The following is a 24,328-nucleotide window of genomic DNA, read 5'->3' as shown; positions in this document are numbered from 1 at the left end:
AGCATCTGCGCCTCTGGCCGGCCCACCCCCCCACCCGACGTTGCCTTTTTCTCTCCCCCCACCCCCCGTGGCTTGCTGGCCAGCTCTCTCCACCCCCACCCCCCTGCCGCCACTTTCTGGCTTCTCCCCCACCCAGCCAGCTAGGCTATGCCCACCCCTGCCTTCTCTGCCTGCCAGTGCCGTCATTGTTTTTCCAGCCGTTAACTCCTGGGCCCGCCGGCTGGCTGCTGCCATTTTCTTCCCCCTGCCTGTCCCCATCACTATCCAGCAGCTCTCCAAACTCTCACGAGAGCTGCCATGCATGGGATTAGTGACGGATACGTTTAAGAGAGGGTTGTTTTGCTAAATATAGTCCAGTAACTTAAAAGCCCTGCTTTCCCTTGCTGCTGACTGAAGCACATGATCTGCACAATAATACAGTATCTGATGGTTAGAGGTATTTTTATTTAAAGTTGACAGAGATACAGGATCTATGTAAATTTTTTGTAAGTTGTCTACATTCTCAGTGTTTCCATGAGGTTCCAAAGAAGACCATTAAAACTTTTCTGGGATTTACCCTGGAAGGCGTCAGGGTTCACTAGACAAGGCTAGTGTAAACAGTCTAGAATCCAAATTTCCTGGTGGGTTTTTTTTTAACATTTTTGCAAGCAGTTATGGGCTTCAATCAAATAAATTTGAAAACAGGTAAAATGTATACTGCAAAGATGTGTGTTTGTGGGTGTTGGGGACTCAGAGTGGGGCAGGGAGAAGGAAAGAACTTGAAAGCCATCTGACTGCAACTGATAAGGTTCTGCAAAGGCCATGCCTATCTCTTAGCAGCAAGCAATCTTTTCTCCATTCCCTCTCTTGAGCTCTGAAACTGTGTACAGGCTTCTTGGTAGATCCAGAAAGTGGTCTGCAGTTAATCTTGCCCAATAGGGCCATAAGCCACATCCTCTCAGTTTCGCACTCAGGCCGGTCACATAACCTTCATCTTGGGATCACCGATGACCCTGTATCATCTCAATTTCTCCTCCACTGTAGTTCACCAAGCCCTTTGGTTAATCTGTGCCGAATTTCAATCTCACCATCAAACCCTATTTCTTTATCATGAAAATAAATATTTTGTATACAAAATGTAAAAGTAAAACTCTCTGCTACAGAAGTTCGCATACCAGTCAGGCCATGGGAGAGTGTGGGAGGAGTCCTGATTGCCTCTCTGATTTGATTGGGGTGGCTTTTGCCATTGGGAGGGAGTTGTGGTGGGGATTTGTTAGTTTGCGTCCCTTCTAGAAGAAACTCAGTGGCAGCTTCTGGCACGGAGGAATTTGGGCAGCAACTGCTGGCCACTTTCTAGTAGTCGGTGAGCGGATATCGTAGGAAGATGAAGACCAGGATGATGCAGAAGGTGGCTAGTGCCGAGCTGGTGATGTTAAAAAGACGGGCCGTCTTGGCATCTTCGACAGCACCATTCAGGTCATTGAGAAGCTTCTTATCCCGAACCTGGAAAAAGAAAAATGTTTGGGGATATGTAAAAAATGGAACTAATAGGGATCGTTTTAAAGTCCTAAAACAAAGGCATGTGACTTCCACAAGCCCTGCCCCCTTCTCTTTATTGGGACCCAGGTGCTCTTTATTGGGACCCAACACCGTGAGTGGTGGAAATCCCTAGCATTTGTTCCAATGACATCATATCCACTGCAGCATCATTTCTTCTGGCTAGGAAGAGCATCGCAGGATTGGTTGTCTCTTTCAGCTTTGAGGTTCAGGAAAGTGCTGCTGTGCTCTTTCAGGCTGGGGAAAGAGTGCGACAATTGGGCTAGTGATGGTGAAGGGAGCAGGTGAGTGAGCAGCCTGGGAATGATGGGACAGAGAGGTGCAAACTGCCACGTTGTGCTTGCCCAAGAGCAACAGCTACTTCCCCTCATGTAACTGCATTTCTGCCCTACCCACTGGTTGCAAAATCTGTTTAGGTAAGATGCAAATTACAGGAACAAAGGTGGGGTGGGGATGAATGGAGAATCATGTGGAGGAGGGAACAATCTGTGCCTAGTCAAGAACTTTCACCTCCCTGACATCTGTCAGCCTGCCACTCTGGATCCAGAGCTCTAAGCATGAAACCCAGATATCTGTTCTTTCTGCTAAACATTTAGCACTCTGAGAAAGCCATCAGGCTCGGCAAGACAGCACTCTTTTAGGTATTTGCAGCATGATTGCATCCAGGCTAATTTCCACAGCTCCTTCTGAGTAAAACGTGTTACAGCCGAGGAGAATACAGTTCAGAGTGTGAAGGCTATTGTGACTGAGCCTGTTGGCTCCTGCTCAGGGTATGGACACTGGGACTGGGAATGCTGTCACCAGCCCAGCTGTGTTTGTATCCTACTTGTGCTAGTGAGACAGCAATAGTCCCTTTCAGAGGTTGGGAGTGTAAAACCTGGCACAGGATTCCACTGCGGTAAGAGGCCACTTACAGAGCTTACAGTATATTAATATTAATGGGGTTAGGCTAATGGAGGTCTTCTGCAGATCCAGTGCCGCTCAGCCTATAGACATTGCAGCTAGAATGCATTTTTCATCTTCAACAGGATCATCTGATATAGGAACCTGCACATCGTTTGTGTAATTAAGGCTGGAACAGTCAAGCAGCAGATTCTGGAGCAGCGACATACCTAACAATGGCAAAGGGCAGCAGCCACAGTGGTGTGTGAGGAATAAAGAGTTAGTGGAAGCAGTTCTCCCTTTCCCGTTCTCCTCCCTGCAGCCAAGAAGCCATTCCCGGGGTTGAGGGACCCTTGGCATAGTGTGGGATGATGTGCCAGTGGCGGCATGGGGAGAGGATGACTCTGGAAGCTGTGCAGAGATGCCTTTCTCTGCCTTTCTCTCCCCTCGTCTGCAGCCACTGGTGCAGCAAACCATAGGTCTAAGGACTCTCAGCAATGCAATTGCCAACAGTCCCTAGATCCCTATGGAATGACTTTTCTGGGGGCTCTGAAGGCTGCAGGGAGGTGGCGGGAAGAAAACTGTTTCCATTTGGTCTTTGTTTTTTGTGTGCCACTGTGGATGATACCCACTGAAGCTATTCTCACGAGCAGCGAAAACCGAGCTAGGAAAGCTCAGCCCCGCTGTGTGTGAGAACCACCAGCAGCCATGCGGTGGTGAGCCCTCTTAAGTAGCCCGTCCAAAACCAGGCTAAGTGATCGTGTGTCTGCCGTGGCTGCTTGGGGGTGGGGTGGGGGCTGCCAGTAATGCCTCTAACTGAATTAGGCCAATGGGAATGATCATAAAGCATCTTCCTTAACAAGCAAAGCACAGAACATGAGAAGGGGGACCTCACCATTCAAGACTAGGTTGGGGAGGGATCATGACTGCTATGCAGATGGCATTACTGGCGATACCTGCCAAAAATGCCAAGTCTACGAGGACACTGCAACCAACTGGCTACAAGATTCCACTGCGTCATCCAAGCTGTTCATGTAAGTTATTCAGCCCTATACATGGTGATGGTTGTGGAACTTGCACGGTTCATTATTGGGGCTCCTGGGGGGTGGGGCACCTTGTGGCGACGCTTCCCTGCACTTGACCCCCGGAGCTGCCAGGCCAGGTGTGGGAGGGCCGCAGGCAAGCTCATCTAGGCGGGTGATCTGTCTGCCAGAGGAAGGGTAAGGGATCGTCTGCGGGGAGAGTGGGTCAAACCTACTCTCACTGCAGACCTCCTTTTGGCGCTTCAGGCACCTCACTGTAATCTGGATAAGTGCTTTCCTATAAAAGCTAAGACTATAAAAGCGAAGACTTGATTAGGGAAATTTGGTGTTGTTCCAGCCTGCAAAAAAGAAGACACTTCCTGAGCGCATGTGAATCACTTAACTGATGTGTGATCACAATGCACACCAATTATGTGTCATTATGATTTAAAATGCATGGGGGGGGGGACACTATAAATGAGCAGTAACGCTTGTAACTCATAAAGCAGCATACAGCTACCCACTGTGTATTGTGGTTGACCACCCCACTGTTTTTGCAGTCCCAGGCAGGAAAAACAGGCTTATTAACCTCCTGCAATCCATGATACTTGCCCAGTGGGCTACATTCGGCTTGGTGGGTTATAAGCTACATAGGTCTGCTACAGATATTGTGCCCAATGCTCTGACTGTGCACCAGTCCAAATTCATTTGCTGCCCACTACAGTCTTGAAGCCATGCCCTATTTAAGGGTCTTTCTTTTATTATTATTATTTATTGTTATAATTTATTATTATTATTATTTCGATTTCTATACCACCCTTCCAAAAATAGCTGAAGGAGGTTTACACAGAGAAATAACAAACAAATAAGATGGATCCCTGTCCCCAAAGGGCTCACATTCTAAAAAGAAACATAAGATAGACACCAGCAACAGTCTCTGGAGGTACTGTGCTGGGGGTGGATAGGGCCAGTTACTCTCCCCCTGCTAAATAAAGAGAATCACCATGGTAAAAGGTGCCTCTTTGCCCAGTTAGCAGGGCTATTTATTTCACCAAACCCAGTATACTGGGTGTACAGCAGTATACTGAGTCTCCAAATGTGTCTGAGACCAAGAGTGTGATATTGACACAGCACTATATTGATAGTCTTATCTCCATTAAAGGCTGTGTATATCAGCACTACAGAATGATCCTATCTGAGCAAATTATATTCATGGGGCAGTCCTTGGACATTTGGGTGCCCAGGGCCAACCTTAAGGGCGAGCGGAGCAAGCTGGGCAGTTGCCCAGGGCACCTACCTGAAGGGGGCACCAACCCGAGCGACTCGCTTTTGTAACCCTGCATAAGTCACACAACTTGGTAACTAAACTAATTAGGGCAGGGGTGGGGTGCCAAAGGCACTCCTCAGCCAGGACACTCATTATCCTCGGGCCAGTCCTGTTGGTGCCTCAGCTGCAGAACATGCAATGGGAGGGGAGCAGATTTCCACAGCCAAGGCAGCCTGCTGCATTCCTTGGCTTGCTCCCTTCCTCCCCAAAGGTTGTTAGGGCTGATCCCCCATGCTTCACACCAGGGCTTAAAAGGATCCTCATCCACTCCCTTCTGGGGTAATCAAAGGTGAAGGAGAACTGGATGCCTGCATCTTTACGGTCAGTGGAGGTGCAGCTTTTCCTACCCCTGCATGGCAAGCTGCATCTGCCAGAATTTTAATTTACCATTAAATGCACAGGAGCCCCATCCTACTTTGCATCTGGTCACTTCACCTCTTGTTTGAGGTGCAGTTGGCCCCCACTTGCTTCCACAGATCCACTATGACACCACACACTATCATTGCTCCAGCTTCTCCTGTTTCTCAGTGGCAGAAGCATGCTTACATTAAGGTGGTGCTGAGAAGGAGAGGCTTCTCCTGATTGCTGCTGATGACCCTGCATAGGGTTCTGCTAGGTAGTCCCATGTTGGTTAGGGCACCCTGTTTCACTGGCTCCCTCAGCATAATCTGCTGAGACTAAAGACTGGAGTCTTTGGAGCTCATCATTCCCAGACAAGGGTTCTTGAGACAGAGGAAGTGTTCTGAAGGGACAAAAAGTGGGTGTAACCTTGTGCCCATAGCAGTCTTTGCTGTGGGGACAAAGACATTTGAGTTCCAGTGGGTTACTGCTGTAGTGTCTTCTCATCCGCCCATAAAATTGTAGTAAGAAATTGTAGTCCACTTGCAATGCATGCAATTAAGCACCAGATGTCAGTGGTGAGCCACATATAGAGATCCTAACAGCCTGTAGTGGAGCCTTGCCTAGAAAGAGCTAAATGCTTTTATTGACCAAGCGTCTCCAGAAATATTCCGTGATTCATGCAAGTTACTTTTAAATGATTTGCTTTATAACTCCCACAGCATTTACTGTCTTGTGAGGCTGACACTGCTTAATGAACATACAGTAATAACTAATGCCGCAGATTTGGTCTGTGATTCTAGCTCAACAATTTCCAAAGCCTGGAGCTTATTTCAGGCCATAGAGAGCAACATCCCGTGCATCCTAAATATGTGGAATCTTCCACATTGCTCTCCTTGCAAGGCAGTTCTGCAACGGATATACTCCTCTTTGGTGAAAGATGTAGTCTATTCTCTGGCATAGCATCTATTGCTTGCTAACGTTGACTGCAGTGTACAAGACTTGGGGCCAAACTGCATGTTATATGAAAATGTGTCTGTTAGCAGATGCATCTATTAACCGGTGAATAAGACACAGATGGAAAAGCAGCTCTGGGAGGGGCAGTACTGGGGCCTTCAGCAGAGGAATGCGAGAGAAGGACCTGTTTAACTGTTTCCCAGCTATTGCTCTTTTGCTGCAACACCCCATTGATGTGTTTTTGCAAGGGAAAATACATTTGGAACCTCGAAGGGGGAGGAAACAGTGGCTTCCAGTGGGGTGTTACAGCAGAAAGGTAGCAGGTGAGGGAACCATTTATATACTGATCTGTCCCATTCCGCAGCTGCATTTTCCTAAAAGAAGTAGCTATCAGGGTTTCAGTACACATGTTTACATGCTTGGCCTTTAGAGATAGTTGCATAATGAAGAGTGATTGCATGCGCATTGTTGAGAGCCCCTTCAAGGACTTGCAGCACTCAATTCCCTACATTAGGATCACTCAACAGGATCGAGATTTCCAAGCCTTTGGTAATCAGCATTTCTCACTTGAACACTAACTGTAGATCTCTGGAGTACTTTGGAAAGGTGGATAATCTGCATTCTTCTTACGAGGCTGCCAGTATAAAAATGATATTGCTAGGAGTGGGGGAGAAGATAGGAGGGGATATGTTTCTGTTTCTGCACTATGTTTCAAATGAGACAGAAGATTCAAAATCTGTATGCTGAATAAATTAAATAATAATGTTAAAGATTTGCAATCTTTTCTAATATATTCTACTTATAATTTGCAAAAATAAGTGGTAGTGCCTGGGATTATAGGGGGAAGGCATATGCACTGGGGATCAATATGTTTGCAGACCCAGAGTATTCATCTACTAAATCCAAGCTTCCAATATGGATACTGCCGTTTGCCAAATGCAATCCTTTCCATCCTGAACTGAGATAATTTCCTCTTCTGGAAGAAGCTGCCTTGTGTTTTGTGAAAACACAAGTATGGATTACCAACACAGAAATAATTATCTATTACATTTTTGTCTCAATTTTCCTTCAAAGGGCTTCAGGTAGCATACATGGTCCCACCTCCATTTTACCTGCATAACCACCCTGTAAGATAGCTTAGGTTGACCCAAGATCGCTCAATAAGTTTTGTAGTTGAGCAGAGATTTAAGTTTAAGTCTTCCCAGTCTATACTCTAACCACTACACTACACTGTACACCACTAAAGGAATGACCTCACTGCAGGACTAGATGCTGACATGATTAGGATAGGTTTTGAAAAGAAAACCAGCAACACTACTAGGCTTGTGGAAATCCTACCATTTCATTTGCCCAGATTTCATTTGCCTCTGGTTTTGGTTCTTTGAAAAAGTGTTCTTTAGAGATGCCAACTTGTAGCAAACTGTCTTTAACACCTGCGAAGCAGGCAGAAATCAATGACGTTTCCCACAAGCCTCAATAAAAAAGAAAAGCTTTGCTTGTTGATATCTGCTTTGTACACAACTGTTAAAGACACAGAGCCTCTATCCTTTAAAAAGGTGGCAATTTTAGGCTTCAGTACATTTGTACTACTCTGCAAGGTTTCCATGAAGAAAATCTTGGCACATAACTCTCTGAATATAACTCTGGGATTTGTAAGGTTGGTGAGAATTCAGCTGGAAATCCATCGTCAGGGGAAAATATGGCACCACAGTGTACACATGGTGACTTATAAATCAGTTCCTTAGAGCAATATCCTTAACAGTTAAGTTTGAGTCTGTAGTGCAGACATATCCCTAGTGAATAGCTCACAGTGCTAACAGTAATCTCTGCAAAAACCCTCTTCAAATAATGTACTAGCAAGCAGTAGTCCCACTTATTAGTATATATCTTGCCGTTCTTCCAAAGAGCTCAAAGTGGCATCCCAACCCAAGTGAAGCAGGTGAGAGATGGTCTCTGGCCCAAAGCCACCCAAAGAGCTTAACAGCTGACTATAGACACAAACTGTAGATTTGAACTGGGCCTTCCCACATCCAAAAGCTCAAGCCATTCCTCCAAGTGCAGCCATCACTGAGTGACTGCCAACTGGATATGTGAATTTCTTCCATGGAAGTGTTTGTGGTGTTTCATCAGTGATGGCTGCTTCATATGTTCTAGTAGGCATCTGATGCTGTGGTCAATGAGTAGTGCTGCTTCATACATGTGTGAAGTAGCACCCTTCATTGACCACATATTAAGCACAGGTCTCCCCAGGGGACGGGGCCATTTCTCAATGGTAGACAGTCCCAGCTTCAATCCCATCTAGGACTATAAAAGTTCCTGCCATGGAGAGCCACTGCTGGTCAGGTGACAATAGTGAGCTAGGTGGTCTCTGACTCAGGATAAAGCAGCTCCCCAGATTTAAAATCTTAAGTGTTTAGATGTGCACCTAAACATGTAAGATGTGACTGAGACAAACATGGCTTTGGAAATACGTGTGCCATACAGCAGGTATTCTTTTCAGAATAGCATTCTAGCAAGTGGCAAACACTGGTCTGCTGCCCCACTGTGTAGGTAATGACCCTTTGTTTCATTCTCTTCTTGTTTCTGGAATCTCCCCCTGCTATTTCTCCTTCCCACCCCTTCTCCTCTATCCATACCTTTCCCTTGATTGTCATCAGCTATTAAGAAAGAATTGAGCAGAGTCTTCAACATCAGCCCTCCCAGCCACTTGGGCATCAAAAGGCTGTGTCTAGTTTCATGTCAGCCCTGGGCCTGAAGCTGTTTCAAAACTGTTGCTGGTCTGATTTGTGCAATGATGGGCAAGCAAAATCCCAGCACAAGTCTCCGGGAGCGACAAGGTCACAGCACCTTTGGCGGCCGGGGCGGGGGTGGTGGTGCACAAGCCAACCACACAGCCACCAGTCTGTTAATGTCTCACAGAATGCTGATGACAATTAAGGCTATCTAAATGAAAATATTAGAGCATACATCACCCAGGAATGCCAGACTGAATGCTCTCCCTTCTTTTTGATTTATATCATTGACATCCCTTTCCATTCCCCCCCGCTTTTCTCACATTTCTTTATTTCCCCCACTTCCCATTGTTTTGAAGATTAATGTGGATTATCTGGCACAATGAATGCTTTAGTGTTTTGTGAAACAGTGCATAGTGTCAGTAGGGATTATTACAGAGAAAGCAGGCACTCTTTAATCAAGCTGACAGTACCGTGGGTCCTTTTACATGTCCTTCTGGCTACCCATCCTAAAGAAATATAGGCTGCCTCCTGTCACCGCAACTGCTGTTCACACAGGTCTCTTTTCTTCCCTCCCTCAAGCGCATTGGCAATGTATTTCAAGCAGCAGCAGCAGGAGCTGCTGCATTTTCTCTGACATAGGACGAAAACACTGCACCCTTGGCATCTCTCTGCTGCTTTCCATAATTGCTAATTTGCCAGCCATGGACTCCTAAGGACATGTCTCTGTTTCCTTCCAGGCATCCCACAGTCATTGCGAGCGGGTACCTTGTGGTGACCCGAGAAAGAGGCTTCTGTGCCTTTAGTAGTTGTGCAGGAAGGAGGTGCAGCTTGTCATGCAGGGATGAGAAATGCTGCTCCCGCAAAATTCTCTCTTCAGCACCATTCTTAAAGCTTACAAGAGCCCTGTTGCCTTTTGTGGTTGGCCACCCTAGGGTGACCAGACTTCACACAGTTGTTATAACTGTGCAGCTAAAATGACAAACACAAAAACATATATTTTGAGAGGATGAATTTGGGGGACGTTTGCTGTTACATAGGTGTTGCATAGATTTTTAGGAAAACAGGCCCTTGAATTCCATGCAATTCTGGTGACATGCCAATTGTAGTATAATGTGTGGGAAAAGATACACGGCTGTGTTTTTGTTATATAGAACTTCTGAGCAACAGCATTTCTCAAGGTGCAACTATCTTTCTTCCTGTTCTCATTTAGCTTTGTGTTGCTGTTGCTCTCCTCTCCGTTTGCTGCTGTTGCAGAAGGATCAATAAAGGAGATCTTGGCATCATACGCTCACCAGGAAGATTCATAGTTTTCCTGGCGCAGTGTAGACATCTTGTCCCAAGGGTTGTGCACACACAAAGTTCCTGCAGCATTTGTGAGTGGAATAATTACCATAATTGGGCATGAGGCCAACGACCTCTGGTAGATTCTCAGTTATTTATTTCTAGTGAAATACTTCTGTCCACTGCCTCTATTTACCTGAAACAACTCTATCCATCTGAAGATATATGCAGCAGTTACTCCCTGGGAAGGCAACCAAAGGGATAAAATACAGTGGGCTCAATGCTGCACACATTTAGGGGCTGCCTCTTTTCTAGGCAGGGGAATGTTTAGTGGACACATGAGAATGCTGTGTGGGAAACATTCCCATTTTCACAGAAGAAATGGGAAAGCCTCCACACCTGTCAAGTCCTACACTTCATTTACTGCATTTTTAATCCCACCTTATGTTACCACATTCAGCTTGCTTTATAACAGTAAGAAGTAACTAGCTGGCCTGGGCGCAGATAATCTGCGCCTCTAGTTCTCCCTCGTTCTTGGCCCCCCTCCCTCGTTTTCAGCTCCTCGTTCTCAGCCCTCCCCCTCCTCTTCCCCCTTCCAATGTTTTTTCTCTCTGGCCAGCTGCCTTTTCCATCTGGCCACTGCTTTGTCCCCCCCCCCCACCGGCCACTGCCACTTTCTCTCTCCCACCCCCCGCTGCTGCTTTCACTGTCTCCACCCACCACTTTCACTCCCCCCCCCTGCAACTGCCACTGCTTTCTCTCCCCACCCGCCCATTTTCTGGCCTGTCCGTTGGCCTTATATTTCCTGCTGTTGTAGCTTTCCTCTCCCTTTCCTACTCCCCTCGCCTGCAAACTCTCGCAAGAGCTTCCACGGATGGGATTAGCGACGGGTACATCTAAGAGAATTATATAGAGAGATACTGCAAAAATTGTTAAAACAACAATCATAACCAACCACTGCATTAAAAAGAAAACAACAAGAAGAAACTGCCCAGCCCACACAATCCTCCAGTCAAAAAAAGTGATGGGATGTGCCTAAGAAACGGACCTCGTCTTGCAATAACCCAGAGGTCCCGTAGGGAGCAACAGTGCTTTAAATAAAAGGCATGTTATACCACCCTGAGCCATTTCGGAAGGGCGGTATAGAAACTGAATAAATAAATACATGTTTCAAATAAATAAATAAAAATAAACAATGGTGGATCTTACAGAGGTGCATGTTCCAGACCTCTGGGGCCACAACCAAGATGGGTCCACTCACTGTTTTCAGGATTCTCCTAGGATTTGCAGGAGAATCCAAAGTTTAAAAAGTGAAGGGGCTTGTTAGGAGAGAGGTGGTCTGAGATATAGATGTCATAAAGGGCTATATGAAATTAAAACCTCTCACAAAAGGGATACAATAAGCTGGGCCGTAGCAGTGTGTGCCAAATGAAGATACTGGGCCATCCTCAACTGTCCAGACTAGAACCTCTTGATAGCAGCCAAAGCACACACAAGGTCTCAGCTTCCTACCTGACAAGATACTGAAATACCTTGCAATGTTGAATTGACAAGGCTGCTAGTGTGAGGTGAGTACTCCTATGGACATACTCTTTTGTAGGTGCTACACTAAGTGAGTCAAGACAAGCATTTTTAAATCTCCTCTTTAACTAAAATAACTTCAAATAATCCGTGTTACTTGTATGGAACTGTTACCAAGCCTCACAACACACCCACCCCAATTCCATACGGTATACTGTATTTATGCTGGTAATGCTTTAACAAAGCAAAGAAGTTGAGATGGGTAGCAGGGGCAAAGATTCCTTAGGCCAAATGGTTCTCAAAAGCTCCTGGCAAGATTATGTGAGTGCACAGAATTCAAAATCATCCCCAGACTTGCTGAGAAGGTGCCATTTATTAAATGAATTAAAACAAAACCTCTGGGAATCCAGTTTCCATTATGTAGCCTTTGGTGTGATTTTCAAAAGGGATCAGGAAGCAGAATAAAACTATCAAATCTTATTTGATGAATTCACATCCTACTTAAAATGCAAAGGCACGTCTGCATGAGAGCCTCTCTTGCTTCCAGTTCAATGCATCAATGCCAAACTGGAGAAGTTTCCTGAAAAAACTTGTCAATTCAACAAGAGCCCCTGGTGGCGCAGTGGTAAAACTGCCGCCCTGTAACCAGAAGGTTGCAAGTTCGATCCTGACCAGGGGCTCAAGGTTGACTCAGCCTTCCATCCTTCCGAGGTCGGTAAAATGAGTACCCAGAATGTTGGGGGCAATATGCTAAATCATTGTAAACTGCTTAGAGAGCTCCGGCTATAAAGCGGTATATAAATGTAAGTGCTATTGCTATTGCTAAAAAGAAGAGACAAATGTGACTGAGGCCAACCCCCCTGAACCAAGATATCATGGCACTATAGACTGTGCAAACAATGTTTCCCATTGTCACCCCAGTTTTCTGTACAGATAGGCAGAGGGCCAGCACAGGTAAAATATTCAGAATAACCTTACTGGCCCCATTGTGTAACTGTGCGTGTAACTCTGGCCACTTCCAGGATTATGCTGACGAGAGCAGCAAGAAAGTATACAGCTCCCCCCCCCCATGACAGTGGTTTTGGAAGCAGTGCTGGAGGAGGAAACATTGCAGGGGAGATAAGGACACCCTCCCCATGCCTTAAAGCTATCCCCCACCCCCGCACTTCCCAGGAGTGCATGGAACCGGCTCCATGCACATCCCTAGTGGGGCAACCATACCTAGGAACGTGCCAACGAATCCCAGGGGAGGACTACAGGAAGGTCCGAGGACAGTTATCTGTTGCTTCAGGAAGGAATTTTACTGATTTCCTTGGAGGGAATATGTATATGAGGGCAGGCAAAGGATCCTGGGGTTTAGTTCACTATGACAAAGGGTGCTCTTGGGTTCGCAGACCCGGGCCAAGCAGTCTAGGAAGCTCCAACACATTCTTGCCCTCGTAGCAGCTTGCTGGCCGGGGATTAGCCTTCTCATGAGAGGGCAGTCCATCTGAGAAAAACAGAGGCATCGTGCTTCAGCTCTCCGTTGGACAACACTTTAATGAGATAGGCCTTCCAACTATGTGGGGCTCTGCTGATGTGGGGTTCTCAGTATCAGTGGTTAATAATAGAATTCATACTCCATATCTTCCCCTGTTCACTTAACCCTTCCAGATTTCCAAGGAGTCTGGTCCACTTCATGTGTCCATGTGGTTTTGGGTGGACAAAGAGGAAAGACCGGGGATTGATCCTATGTCGAGAGCTAAACAGGCTGGGCTTGGACTAGCATTGCTGCATATGTAAATCGGATGGCACAGGGCATCCCAGAGCAGGGCACGTGAGGATTAGAATGATCCCTGGCTAGCCAGGTGACCATTCAGGGTAAAAACAAGAACAACAAAAGTATGGACATGTGTTATGGGGAGACCAGACTGTCAGATGGAGCACTTACACGCTTAGTTTGCTGCAGTCGCTAGGACCAGGAAAGGTGTTACTGAGGGACCCTTCCCCAGGGCTTGCATGGAACTAACAACCAGGCTGAGTGGCAACAGCCCTCTGGATTGCATGCATGTTTCCATGGCCAGTCACTCTCATGAGAGCGTGGCCATTGGGAGAAGGACATAAGCATCGATTGCATATTCTGTCATCACACAGAACTTTTGAGCCTAATCCCTTTGTCCCATTGGACAGCTCCGCTCTTGAGGAATGGCCAAGACTGCATCCACCCCAGTGGAAGGAGCTGGGCCCTGCTTCCACTACAAATTGGTTAAAAAAAATAGATCGCTGAAAAAACCAAGGACCTTCTTTTAACTCAGTGTTTTCCTGTTCATGGTAGATTTTCCTTTGCTGGGATGCATAATATCGCACCAATCTGGGGTACCTCCAGACCAGGGGTCCAAGCCTGAACATCTAGATACATATCTATTTATATAGATTGCTGCCCAACCAGAAACACATACAACACCTTCAAAAGGATGCCATGCTAAGCAGCCATGCTATGCCAGGTATTTTGTGAGTGAATGGGTTATTGCGCATGTGCCTCTTCTCTTTCCCTAGATGGAAGCTGTCAAAACATTTCCTGTGGTAATTCTAAGTATAGATCCTGCACGCCAGGCAATGCACCAAGGTGTGCATTGCAGGTTGCTCACAAAATCCAATCCTCAATTCCTCTTGGTGTCAAGCGTGCAAGAAACCAACCACCCCCTTCCTCAGAGCAAGTCAGTCTTTGCCAGTCAAAAACCTTGGAATGCTTGTCTTTCAAATTTCAGCACAGGAGAATTGCCACAGAAAATCTGACTTGCTAGCCTCCCACTGCTTCCCAGCACACAAGTCCCACTGTTGATGAATAGGTGTAATGGACAGAGACAGACACCAGATTTGTGGGGTGATGTGTTGTCTCTTTAATTGACTGGACCACAGGAAGGTTGCCACAGCCCGGGTTTCTGCAGGTATATTCCTGATTGATGGGAACCCCGCTGTGCACGAGGTCAGGACATTGGTATTTCTGATAAGCACTATAGTTTCACTCTCCCAACAGCCTGGCATATGTGCCCTTTGTGGGAAAATGCCAGGTTTCTCAGAGGTCAATTGCGCAGGCGCGGCGGCCTCCAAAATGGCCACCGCGCTGAGGGGGGAAGGCCCGAATGGGGCAGAGAGCTGGCCGAATTGGCCAGTTTGGGCTGCATTGAGGCCGGTGGAAGGAGGGGGAACCTCCGCGGACACCCCCCCGCCACCTCCAACAACTTCCCCAGAGGGGGTAATTGCCTTAAAAAAAAAAAAATCCCAGTTAAAAAAACCTCGCAAACCCCCAAACAGTCGGGTGGTGTTCGGACCGAACAGGGGATGGTTTGGTTCAACCCCAAACTGTCGAACTGAACTGGTTCAGTGTCGAACTGGCTCAACATTGAGTCGGTTTGCACATCCCTAATGTCAGTTCTGTGTTGTGCAAAGTACTACCTTGAAATGATAGCATAGGCCATTTTTTTTAGCTCATTACAAACATACTTTTCCTCTGGATAATCAATAGGCTCCCTGCTAACTGAGCAAAGAGGCACCTTTTTAAAGTGGTGATTCTCTTTACTGAGCGGGGGAGAGCAACTAGTCCTATCCACTCTCAGCACAGTATCCCTCCAGTGGCGGCGGCTGGGGTCTATCTTATGTATCTTTTTAGATTGTGAGCCCTTTGGGACAGGAACTCATCTCATTTATTTACGTATTTCTCTACATAAACTGCTTTGGGAACTTGAAAAGCAGTATATAAAAATCCATAGTAGTAGTGGTAGTATTAGGCTTATTCACATGAGCACTAACTGGTAGGACAAGTGTCCTACTTAGTTTGGGGATCCGAGCATGCACCTGGTTTTTAATCATCTGGGAGGGAAAAACAAGGTCAGAGGCACTGGCAGTGATCATCTGTGAAATGGCAGCTGGGTACAAGGGCTCTGTCCCTACCCAGAAGTCATACCCAGCTCTTTAATGAGGAAGGAGGAAAAGCCTTCAAACCCAGCTGCTTCTTAGCAGATGATCACTGCCGGTGCCTCCAACCTTGTTTTTCCTTCACAGACAATCAAAAGCCGGGAGTGCACACAGCTCCCGAAACTGGGTAGGACACGTGTCCTGCCAGTTAATGGCAGTGTGAACTGCCTAACTGTGTCGCTATTTACAAAAATCCAGCAAGATAAATTTCCTAGTGGCACAAGAAATGTAAGTCGATGTCCTGCCTTATGCAGGATAGATCTTACAATTCTGCTGCAGTGACTGGCCCAAATGTTAGCCCTCTGTGCAAATGCCTGTCAGTGTAACTACAGCTGAAGAAAACCTGACTCTTCTCTGATGCCTTTTCCGCTATTACCTTTTTGCTGTAATGTACCTCCAAATGTGGTGCTAAAGCTCATTTTCCTGTCCTGCTCTTCAAAACTCATCTGCACAGCCTGCCTGCTTAAAAAAAAAAAAAGATGTTTCAGCTCCTTGGCTCTGCTCCCAAGGACCACTATTCAACACCAGAGAGCACATTATGGTCACCTGAGCCTTTGTTGCCTTCCATCACTTTCAGCGTTCTTAGGGTATAGCTGCACGGGAATTTTCCATGTTCCTGGTTTGGTGCTTAGAACACAACTGAAGTGCAGTGGAGGGATATGCCTATATTTCACATGGTTCTGCGCATTTTCCTGCCATGTGGACTCTCCCACCCATGCTGACCTCACTGATTCCTATGGCCCGCCACCTGAAAGGAATCAGCATGGCTGCCATATGCCTCATGGGAACTAAGTGTGCATGACCAAAATCCTCCACCCAGTGAAGAGATGCCATGGATTTTGTTTCTTCTAGGCTCAAAATTTCCCTCCACCTGTTTGCCAAGCATTCTTCCCCGGTCGTATCCCACCACAGCACTTCCTCCAGAATTCCTCATCCTCCTCAGCTTTGCTCATTCTGCAAACTCCGGTCCCTGCTTCTAGATAAAGAGTTATCTCTGTAAGAAGCAGGGTATGGGGCAGGGATGCAGAGCCCGCCCACCCCCAGCATTTGAGGACACCCCCACCACTCATTTTTCTGAACTTCCCCCACTCTTCCCCATATTTTGAATCCCCAAAACATTTTTCTCCCCCTTCCCTCCCCCCACCAAATTACGATTAGTAACGAGTTGCTTCTCAATTCTTCCTTCTATCTGCACCCATAGTATGGGGCCATACTATACAGCAGTACAGTGAAATGTAGGGTGCTGGTAAGTATATGGTACAGACTGGATCCAACTCAGTCCATCAGGGCTTAAACACAGTGACCCATCTAATTCAATAATTTATTGCTGACAGGCACTAATGCTGGTGAGAAAGGCGTAACCCTCCTCCCCTGAACCATTTCCATCCATCCACATTCTAAGAAACTGTGAGCTACCTTCTTCTGTGAGCCAGTACAGTTTGGGGCCACATGATGCAACTACCTTGTAGAAATGAAGCCGGTCTGGGTCTGGTCAGTGTTTAGATGGGGAACTACCTAAGAGTTCCCATGTATGCTGTCTTGAATTCTACCATGGAAAAAAGGTGGGATGTAAGTGTAATACAATAAATAAATACTACTCCAAACATGGTGTATATTTTCTCTGCCAGATGTTCTTATGTGTGGTAAAGGCTGGGGACTTTCTTGACCATGTGACCAGGCTTCCCCACATTTTCTACAGCAGGTCTGCATGGTCATCTGTATTAGTTAATTTGATGATATTCTGAGAAGATGTGCTATACAATTTCACGACAAGAGTCTTAAGCAGCTTGTTTTCCTTACTTGTTTCCCATTCTTTTCAGATTTCACAATTCCAAGTGTGGCTCATATATATTTAAATACTTGCAGTTTTAACAAACTCCAAAGTAATGTTTGTTCATATGTCGTGTGCTGAGGAGCTGTGTGGAGTGTGCATAAAATTAAATTAACCTCAATTTTAATGTATAAATGTTACTTTGGGGAGGGGTACTCTTCCCTGCCCCCCATTTTACACATATGCACACAATGAAGATACCTTTTGGACAGATAGGCAAAACCTACTGTTTTCACTCTACAGTAACAGAACACGTCAGTAACTAGAAGCAGAGTAACAGCAACCATGGAATATTCAAAAAGCAAAAAACAGCCACAGTTGTCTACATTGCTGCACTTCAGCACACATTTTTTAAAAATAGCAAACCTCCCCACATTTTCCCACATGGTAAGCTGCTTGCCTGCATTCACCATATGTTGCATTCGGACTCCTAACAGTTAGACATTAGGCAGATAATACACTCTTGTGTATTTAACATCCTAGTACAAATAAACTTTAGCAGATATGAAAGGTGGAGGGTATGAACATCAGCCTTACTAACTGCCATCGATAGGAAATAGCTACATGATTTTTGCCAGGTACAGGCAGGGCTCTTCAAGGGGTGCGTGTGTCAAAATTTTGTATCAAGGTAACCCAAATTTTACCACCAACAAAGTGTACATATAATGTAAATTAAGAAGATTTACACATGTAAATTAATGCAAATTAAGAAGATTTGCACATATTAGCCGACATCCGGAGCAAGGAACTGCATGCAGAACAAGCACTGTTATGCTAGTGCAAGAGGATGGCTTAGTTGTGCTAAAAGCGAAGATTTGCAGGACTGTGCTACAGTGCTCTTGTGCAAAGGTTCCTGTTAAAACAAATGAGGCGTGTCACAGTTGTGCAACTGTTGCACATCACAAGCAGACTAGTGTTACTGTGCAACACTAGGATAGAACACTCCAATCTCACTATGCCCTGGAAAGCCCTTTGCTTGCTCTCCCTACCCACCAGTTTTAAGTGGAAAAACCTTATTTTGAGCTTCCTTATTTAATAGAACCACTAGGATGAAACTGGCTTGACTCCTTACATATATTATTATTGTTGTTGTTGTTGTTGTTACTACATTTATATCCCGCTCTTCCTCCAAGGAGCCCAGAGCGGTGTACTACATACTTGAGTTTCTCTTTCACAACAACCCTGTGAAGTAGGCTAGGCTGAGAGAGATGTGACTGGCCCAGAGTCACCCAGCTAGCATCATGGCTGAATAGGGATTTGAACTCAGGTCTCCCCGGTCCTAGTCCAGCACTCTAACCACTACACCACGCTGGCTCTATATACTCCAGTTTAGTTTGGAGTTTAAAGAGCCAAACTAGCCTTGAAGTGCCAGAGGTCAAAAGGGCTGGGCAACTGCCAAGTTCCAAAGAGTCTTCTCCACTGTTCTGGCAATCACTTGGCAAGATGTCTGACCAGGTCAGAAGCAACATGTGCCACATCCAATCTGTCCAGGCCCTGGGACAAGTGAGTGTGTGCCCTAGAGTCCAGGGGACACTGGCATGCTCATATGCCTCATTCCCCTTGAAATTCTGGCCATGCCTTTGCTTCTTCTTCCCTCAGCAACTAGGGGGTCCTCTCCCAAAGCTGAAGCCACGACTCTATCTGTCTGGTTGCTTTGCTTTGTGTATCATTGCCATCAACTCTGAATCTTTGCCAGTACCCAAACAGCCCCATTTCTGTGACAACGAATATGAGCATCAGTCCTGACTCATCTACCTGTACTTGCCTGTACTTAGGCAAGCGTGATGTTTTTCAGGTTCTTCAAAGAGAAAACCATGAGAACCTGGTGGCTGTATTTCTTCACTGAGTGTTTCCTGTCAGTCATCCAACCACCTGCGGGTCCAGAGATGCAATCTCCTTTATCTCACAGAGAATAATCCACAAAGATCTCTTTCATTAGGGTTGTAGTTCCATGCACTAGAACTCGGTGAGACCTGCTTCTGAATAAACATGCCTCAGCTTGCTCTAGTCCGGGCTTGGGCAAACCTGGCCCTCCAGCTGTTGTTGAACTACAACTCCCATAATCCCCACAATTTATTTTGGCTGGGAAAGATGGGAGTTGTAGTTCAATAACAGTTGGAGGGCCAGGTTTGCTTCCCCCTGCTCTAGTCTGTCCCCATTCCCCTCAGAAGTGCAGAACAGATGCTGCAGGGCATAACACCAGACCCTCACCCCTACCTGAAGGTCAGGGCATATGAAACAGCTGCCATATTGGGGCTGCTTCACATTGTTCCCTGTTCTGCCTGTCCCCCCATGTGGCAAGCCACTTATGTGTGACTACTTGCCATTTGGATTGTGATGGAAGGAATTTTGGATTGTGACGGAAGCAATGTGATGGATGAAGCAGGGAAGGAATTTTCTCCACATCACTGTAAACCATTTTTCTTGTGATGGTGTGTAGTAAATCTGGGCAAGTGTGGCAAACTGCTGCACTAAACCGCTTACTGCATGGTGACAGTTGCCACACAGAACTGTTCAAAATGACATTCATGCAGCTTTAGTTTCCTGTTCATCAGATCTCAAAGCTTTCTTTTATATTATAAAGGCTTATCTGAAAAATAGTATTCTGTTTGCACATAGGATTATTCTTCTCAGTCTGTTAGAAGTATATCCTAATTGCCTTTGTGTAAAGCTCCTACACACATCCTTTCAATGACAAGCAACACAATATCTTGTCCACATGTCATATATGGAGGTGGGGGAATAGCCATACCATTTTTGACTTTCTTAAAAAAAATCCGCCTACAACTGCACTCCAGGATAGGGGGGCAAAGGAACCCTCGGGGCTGTAGGTGTGAGGTTACTCACACATGGCTTTATGCCTCAGGGTATCTGAAGAGTGAATCTGCTTTGCAGCAGATGTTTACTTCGGGAGATTAAATTGACAGTTCACATAGCTGTCGGTTCCTCCCCCTCACTCCCTGTCCAATCTTTTCCTGTGTGTTCGCACCTACCTGGTCCAGGTTTTCCCTCCAGCCAGTCAGAAATCACACCACAGAGGAAGAAGCAAGAGAGCTTTTTTTGACAGCTAAGAGCAAGACCAGCAAGACCAACACAACGAGTTGCCAAAACAGCTGGATCAAACAGCAGAATGCTTAACCCTTGCCTTTGTGAGTGACTGCTTTCATCACATAATATTTACAACCCCCCACCCCCACCCCCCACACCTAATAGAATCAGCTTAGACAACAAAGGATTCAGGTTACATCAGGTTACATATCTACAGCCTATGTAAAACATAGCAAGACACACATTTTGCAGTCTGTGCTTGTGTTTAACTCAGGACTTTCTCCCTCCCCCTCCCTCAACAGAGTCTCAGCCAATCTGCAACAACACCCGCCCCACCCCCAGCACTTACAATTGCAAATCACTTAGAGCAGATCATACCCCAAACAGCTGTCAAACTCCCCTTCATTGAGTTTTGATAAATGCCAATTTACGACATGACCAACCCAAATATAACAGAGAAAACTGCGGGACAAAACAGAAGCCCTTATTTTTTTCAGAAGCCTCTGAAACGAGAGGATTTTTAAAAGCCGGACATACTTTGGGCTAAGCCAGAATTCACAGCCTCCATTCAGGGAAAAACAAAGTCCTGTCTGTCCTGGTCCCTGATAGCCTGCAGGGACCTCAGGGTAAATCCAGCCAATATGTGGACTGGCACACTCCAATCAGGAGTGAATTCGAAATAAAAGCCCTGTGTGAAAAGCCTCATGATCATTTCCATGAGATAAAGTAAAATGTGCTGTTGAGTCAGTGTCAACTCCTGGCACCCACAGAGCTCTGTGGTTGTCTTTGGTAGAATACAGGAGGGCTTTACTATTGCCTCCTCCCATGCAGTATGAGATGATGCCTTTCAGCATCTTCTTATATCGCTGCTGCGCGATACAGGTGTTTTCCATAGTCTGGGAAATATACCAGCGGGGATTTGAACCAGCAAACTCTGGCTTGGTAGGCAAGCCATTTCCCCACTGTGCATGAGAGTTATTGATTGATTGATTGATTTGATTTGTATATCGCCCCTCCAAAATGGCTCAGGGCGGTTAAACAAAAAAGCCAAGGTCTACACCATGTGCATGCTCCCAAAGAGTGTATTGTCAGAACCCAAGTTTTTCTGACCATCTCAGATGAGCACCACAAACAATAAATATTTAGCCATTGACAAGTAAACTTCAGATCCTAGATTATGGATCTTGGTTTAATGTCAGCTGGTTCAGTGCCTGTCCCACAGTGCTGAAAAATCCTGGCTTCTCACAAGACACTCCATGGAAGCCCATGCAGGACATGGATCACAGGTTTTCTTTTAACTAACGTGGGAATGATCATGAGAACGAGCCCTAAGAACTGCACCCTCCCCCTTTGCCCCCTCCCGCCGCCAGTCTCCAAAAATGTTGGGCTGTAGACAGACATATCTTTAAAGAGGAGCGGCTGCTGGCTTTTCTGCTGTAAGGTGCCTTTTTTCTCCCCCACCCCGCCTCATCTAGTAATATAGAACAAATATGTAGCCCCCAAATCCAACACTGTCTCCCCCTCCATACTTCAGCTGGGCTGACTGCTTTGTTTTTCAAGCACCTTGCATGATGTCCTGCTCATATGTTTGTTTAGTGGTTTTTATTATTACTATTAAAATAATTATACTTAATTTACAAAGTGTTCCAGGAAATTTGTGGAATTATGGCTGACACAAGGCCATCCAATGAGCACTGTGCAAATCTGGCTCCTGCTAAAAATCAGTTAAAAAAAACCAGGTTTCCCCGAACACAATCTGTGGGGTGGGGGATAGGAAGAAGAAGATTGTATGTGTGCCCAAAATGTGGTGTCTGCTTCCACAGCAGATTTATCAATTCAGTTGTGCAAGTGTGTATACAATAAGTGTACACTTATTAAAAATGTTTTTAAAAACCTAACGCCAAGACTAAAACAATAGCTCACAAAATGGTACATGTGGGGAGCAAAGAGGAGTCTCAGTAAGGTCACAAATAATATCTAGCACTTGCCTGTGACTCCTATGCAGGTATGGTCCACATTGCAACTCCAGTGCTATCTGGAAGAAGTATCAATTTTTGCCCTAGAACCATAATACTGCAACTTAAATGCTAGAAAAATGCAATATCCCACTAAGGAAACATAACATTTTGATAAGATATGAAAGACAAATGTATTGGGTTTGGGGGTGTATTGGGTTTTTATATTTTATTGGGTAATCAGGGTTTTATTGAACAAAACCTTGATTGTATGCAAAGTTCGTATGATATATTACAGTGATATACAGACATCCCAGCAATCAACAACATTCAGAGATTGTTCACACAACCAAATGGGGCGAAGCTCAAGGAAAGGCAGAAACCTACTTTCCCGCTTCCACATGACACAATCAGGGTTTTGCAGCCCGCATGCCCACAAGTGGTGCTTCGGTGAGCCAGGAGGTGGGGGAAGGTGAGGATCAGGAGATGGGGGAAGGAAGCCAGGCCACTAGGTATCCCACAATGTACCACATGAGCAGCAGGATGCATTGGGAATGCTTAATGCTGCTGGGTGTTTTCTTCCCCCAGGTTCTCTAAGCAAGATTACTGTCAGCAGCTCAATGACTCACACAATCAGAGGGTGAGGTAGGAGGTGCATGCTCATCCTCTGACATCACTTTAAGCCTGCCTTTAAAGGCAGGGCTACCCAGGGGAGGACTGGTGGGATTGTGAGTGATCCCAATGCTTCACACGACTGCCCCTACTTGGGCGAGCCCAGTCCAACTCAGGTAGGGTTGGCTATGTGAATAACCTTATTCCATTGGTACCAGACCATGTCAGAACACAGTGCTTGTTTATTTAGGGCAGGTTCACACATAACATGGCAAGTAAGGTTGCTGCAAAGCGCAGATTCCCCACAAGTGCACACTCCCAGCACAAACCACTACTTCCATGCCAGTCAGATTGTCTGAACCTGGAAATGTCAGCTTATCCTTCAGCACTTCCCTCCCGTAACCTAACATCTGTAACCAGCTTCAAGTAAGTTCCAGATGGGATGCTAGAGGGAAATGCTGCAGGATAAACTTACATTTCCAGGTTCAGATGGCACAAGTAGCTTGGAAGTTGTGGCTTGAGCTGGGAGTGTGCACTTGCCGAGAAAAAGTGGTTGGTGGTAACCTTACTTGATACATTATGTATGTGTGAACTCACCCATACAAGAACACAACTCTTTAATTCTGTTTCCTCCTTGGCCCTGTTTGAATGATCAAGAAATAAACTGCAGACTTTCATGGGATAAAGTAATGACAATGCAGAGCAGTGTTCCCTCTAACAAGGATTCCCAGATGTTGTTGACTACAGCTCCCAAAATCCCCAGCCAAAGGCCACTGCAGCTGGGGATGTTGGGAGTTGTAGCCAACAACATCTGAGAATCCCTGTTAGAGGGGAAAGTGATGAAGAAGAGAGGATAACTTCACCCTACTAGAACTTCACCCTTCAACTAGACCCTCCACCAGAGTCTGGGAAGAATGGCAGATTTGTTCCCACTTGAACTCTAGGACTGCAGCCCTTTCAGTATCTCCTACAGTAGAATATGTTGCATGAGAACTGTGAAAAAGACCCGCAGGATGAGACAATGGAGCTGTATGGGCTTTCCCCCATCACAGTTCTTCTTATGCTCAAGTTGTGGTGAGTGTGCACTTTCAAAGAAGATGAGGCATGGTACACTGTATAAGAAGCCCAGCATGATGAAGAGGCAAGCCTATTAACGGGTATCTGTCTATACATATACATACATGACCAGAAGTAAGAAGGGAAGCAATAGCGAAATAGACTCTTCTCTAACATAACATAAAGTAGTAGCTCATGGATCTCACCTGAAGAATTTGTGATCTCTTGAGGGCCTGAATGAATTCCAGTGATCCCAAACTGGTCAGCATGTA

General features: G+C 45.9%; 1 protein-coding gene across 2 annotated transcripts in view; it reads right to left on the bottom strand.

Moving 5' to 3' along the window:
- Positions 1 to 424: 424 nt before the first annotated feature.
- The window catches only part of IFITM10 (interferon induced transmembrane protein 10), a 46,139-nt gene continuing 22,235 nt past the window's right edge, over positions 425 to 24,328 (bottom strand). For both annotated transcript variants that reach the window (XM_053293113.1, XM_053293120.1), the window contains one exon: positions 425 to 1,482. In XM_053293113.1, coding sequence (XP_053149088.1) covers positions 1,333 to 1,482 — 150 coding nt within the window. In that variant the 3' untranslated portion in view covers positions 425 to 1,332. The remainder of the gene's footprint in view (positions 1,483 to 24,328) is intronic.

This window comes from Hemicordylus capensis, chromosome 1 (genome assembly GCF_027244095.1).
Source record: "Hemicordylus capensis ecotype Gifberg chromosome 1, rHemCap1.1.pri, whole genome shotgun sequence".
Taxonomy (NCBI): domain Eukaryota; kingdom Metazoa; phylum Chordata; class Lepidosauria; order Squamata; family Cordylidae; genus Hemicordylus; species Hemicordylus capensis.
The sequence above is the reverse complement of the archived record's forward strand: the minus strand, read 5'-3'. Positions and strand labels throughout refer to the sequence as shown.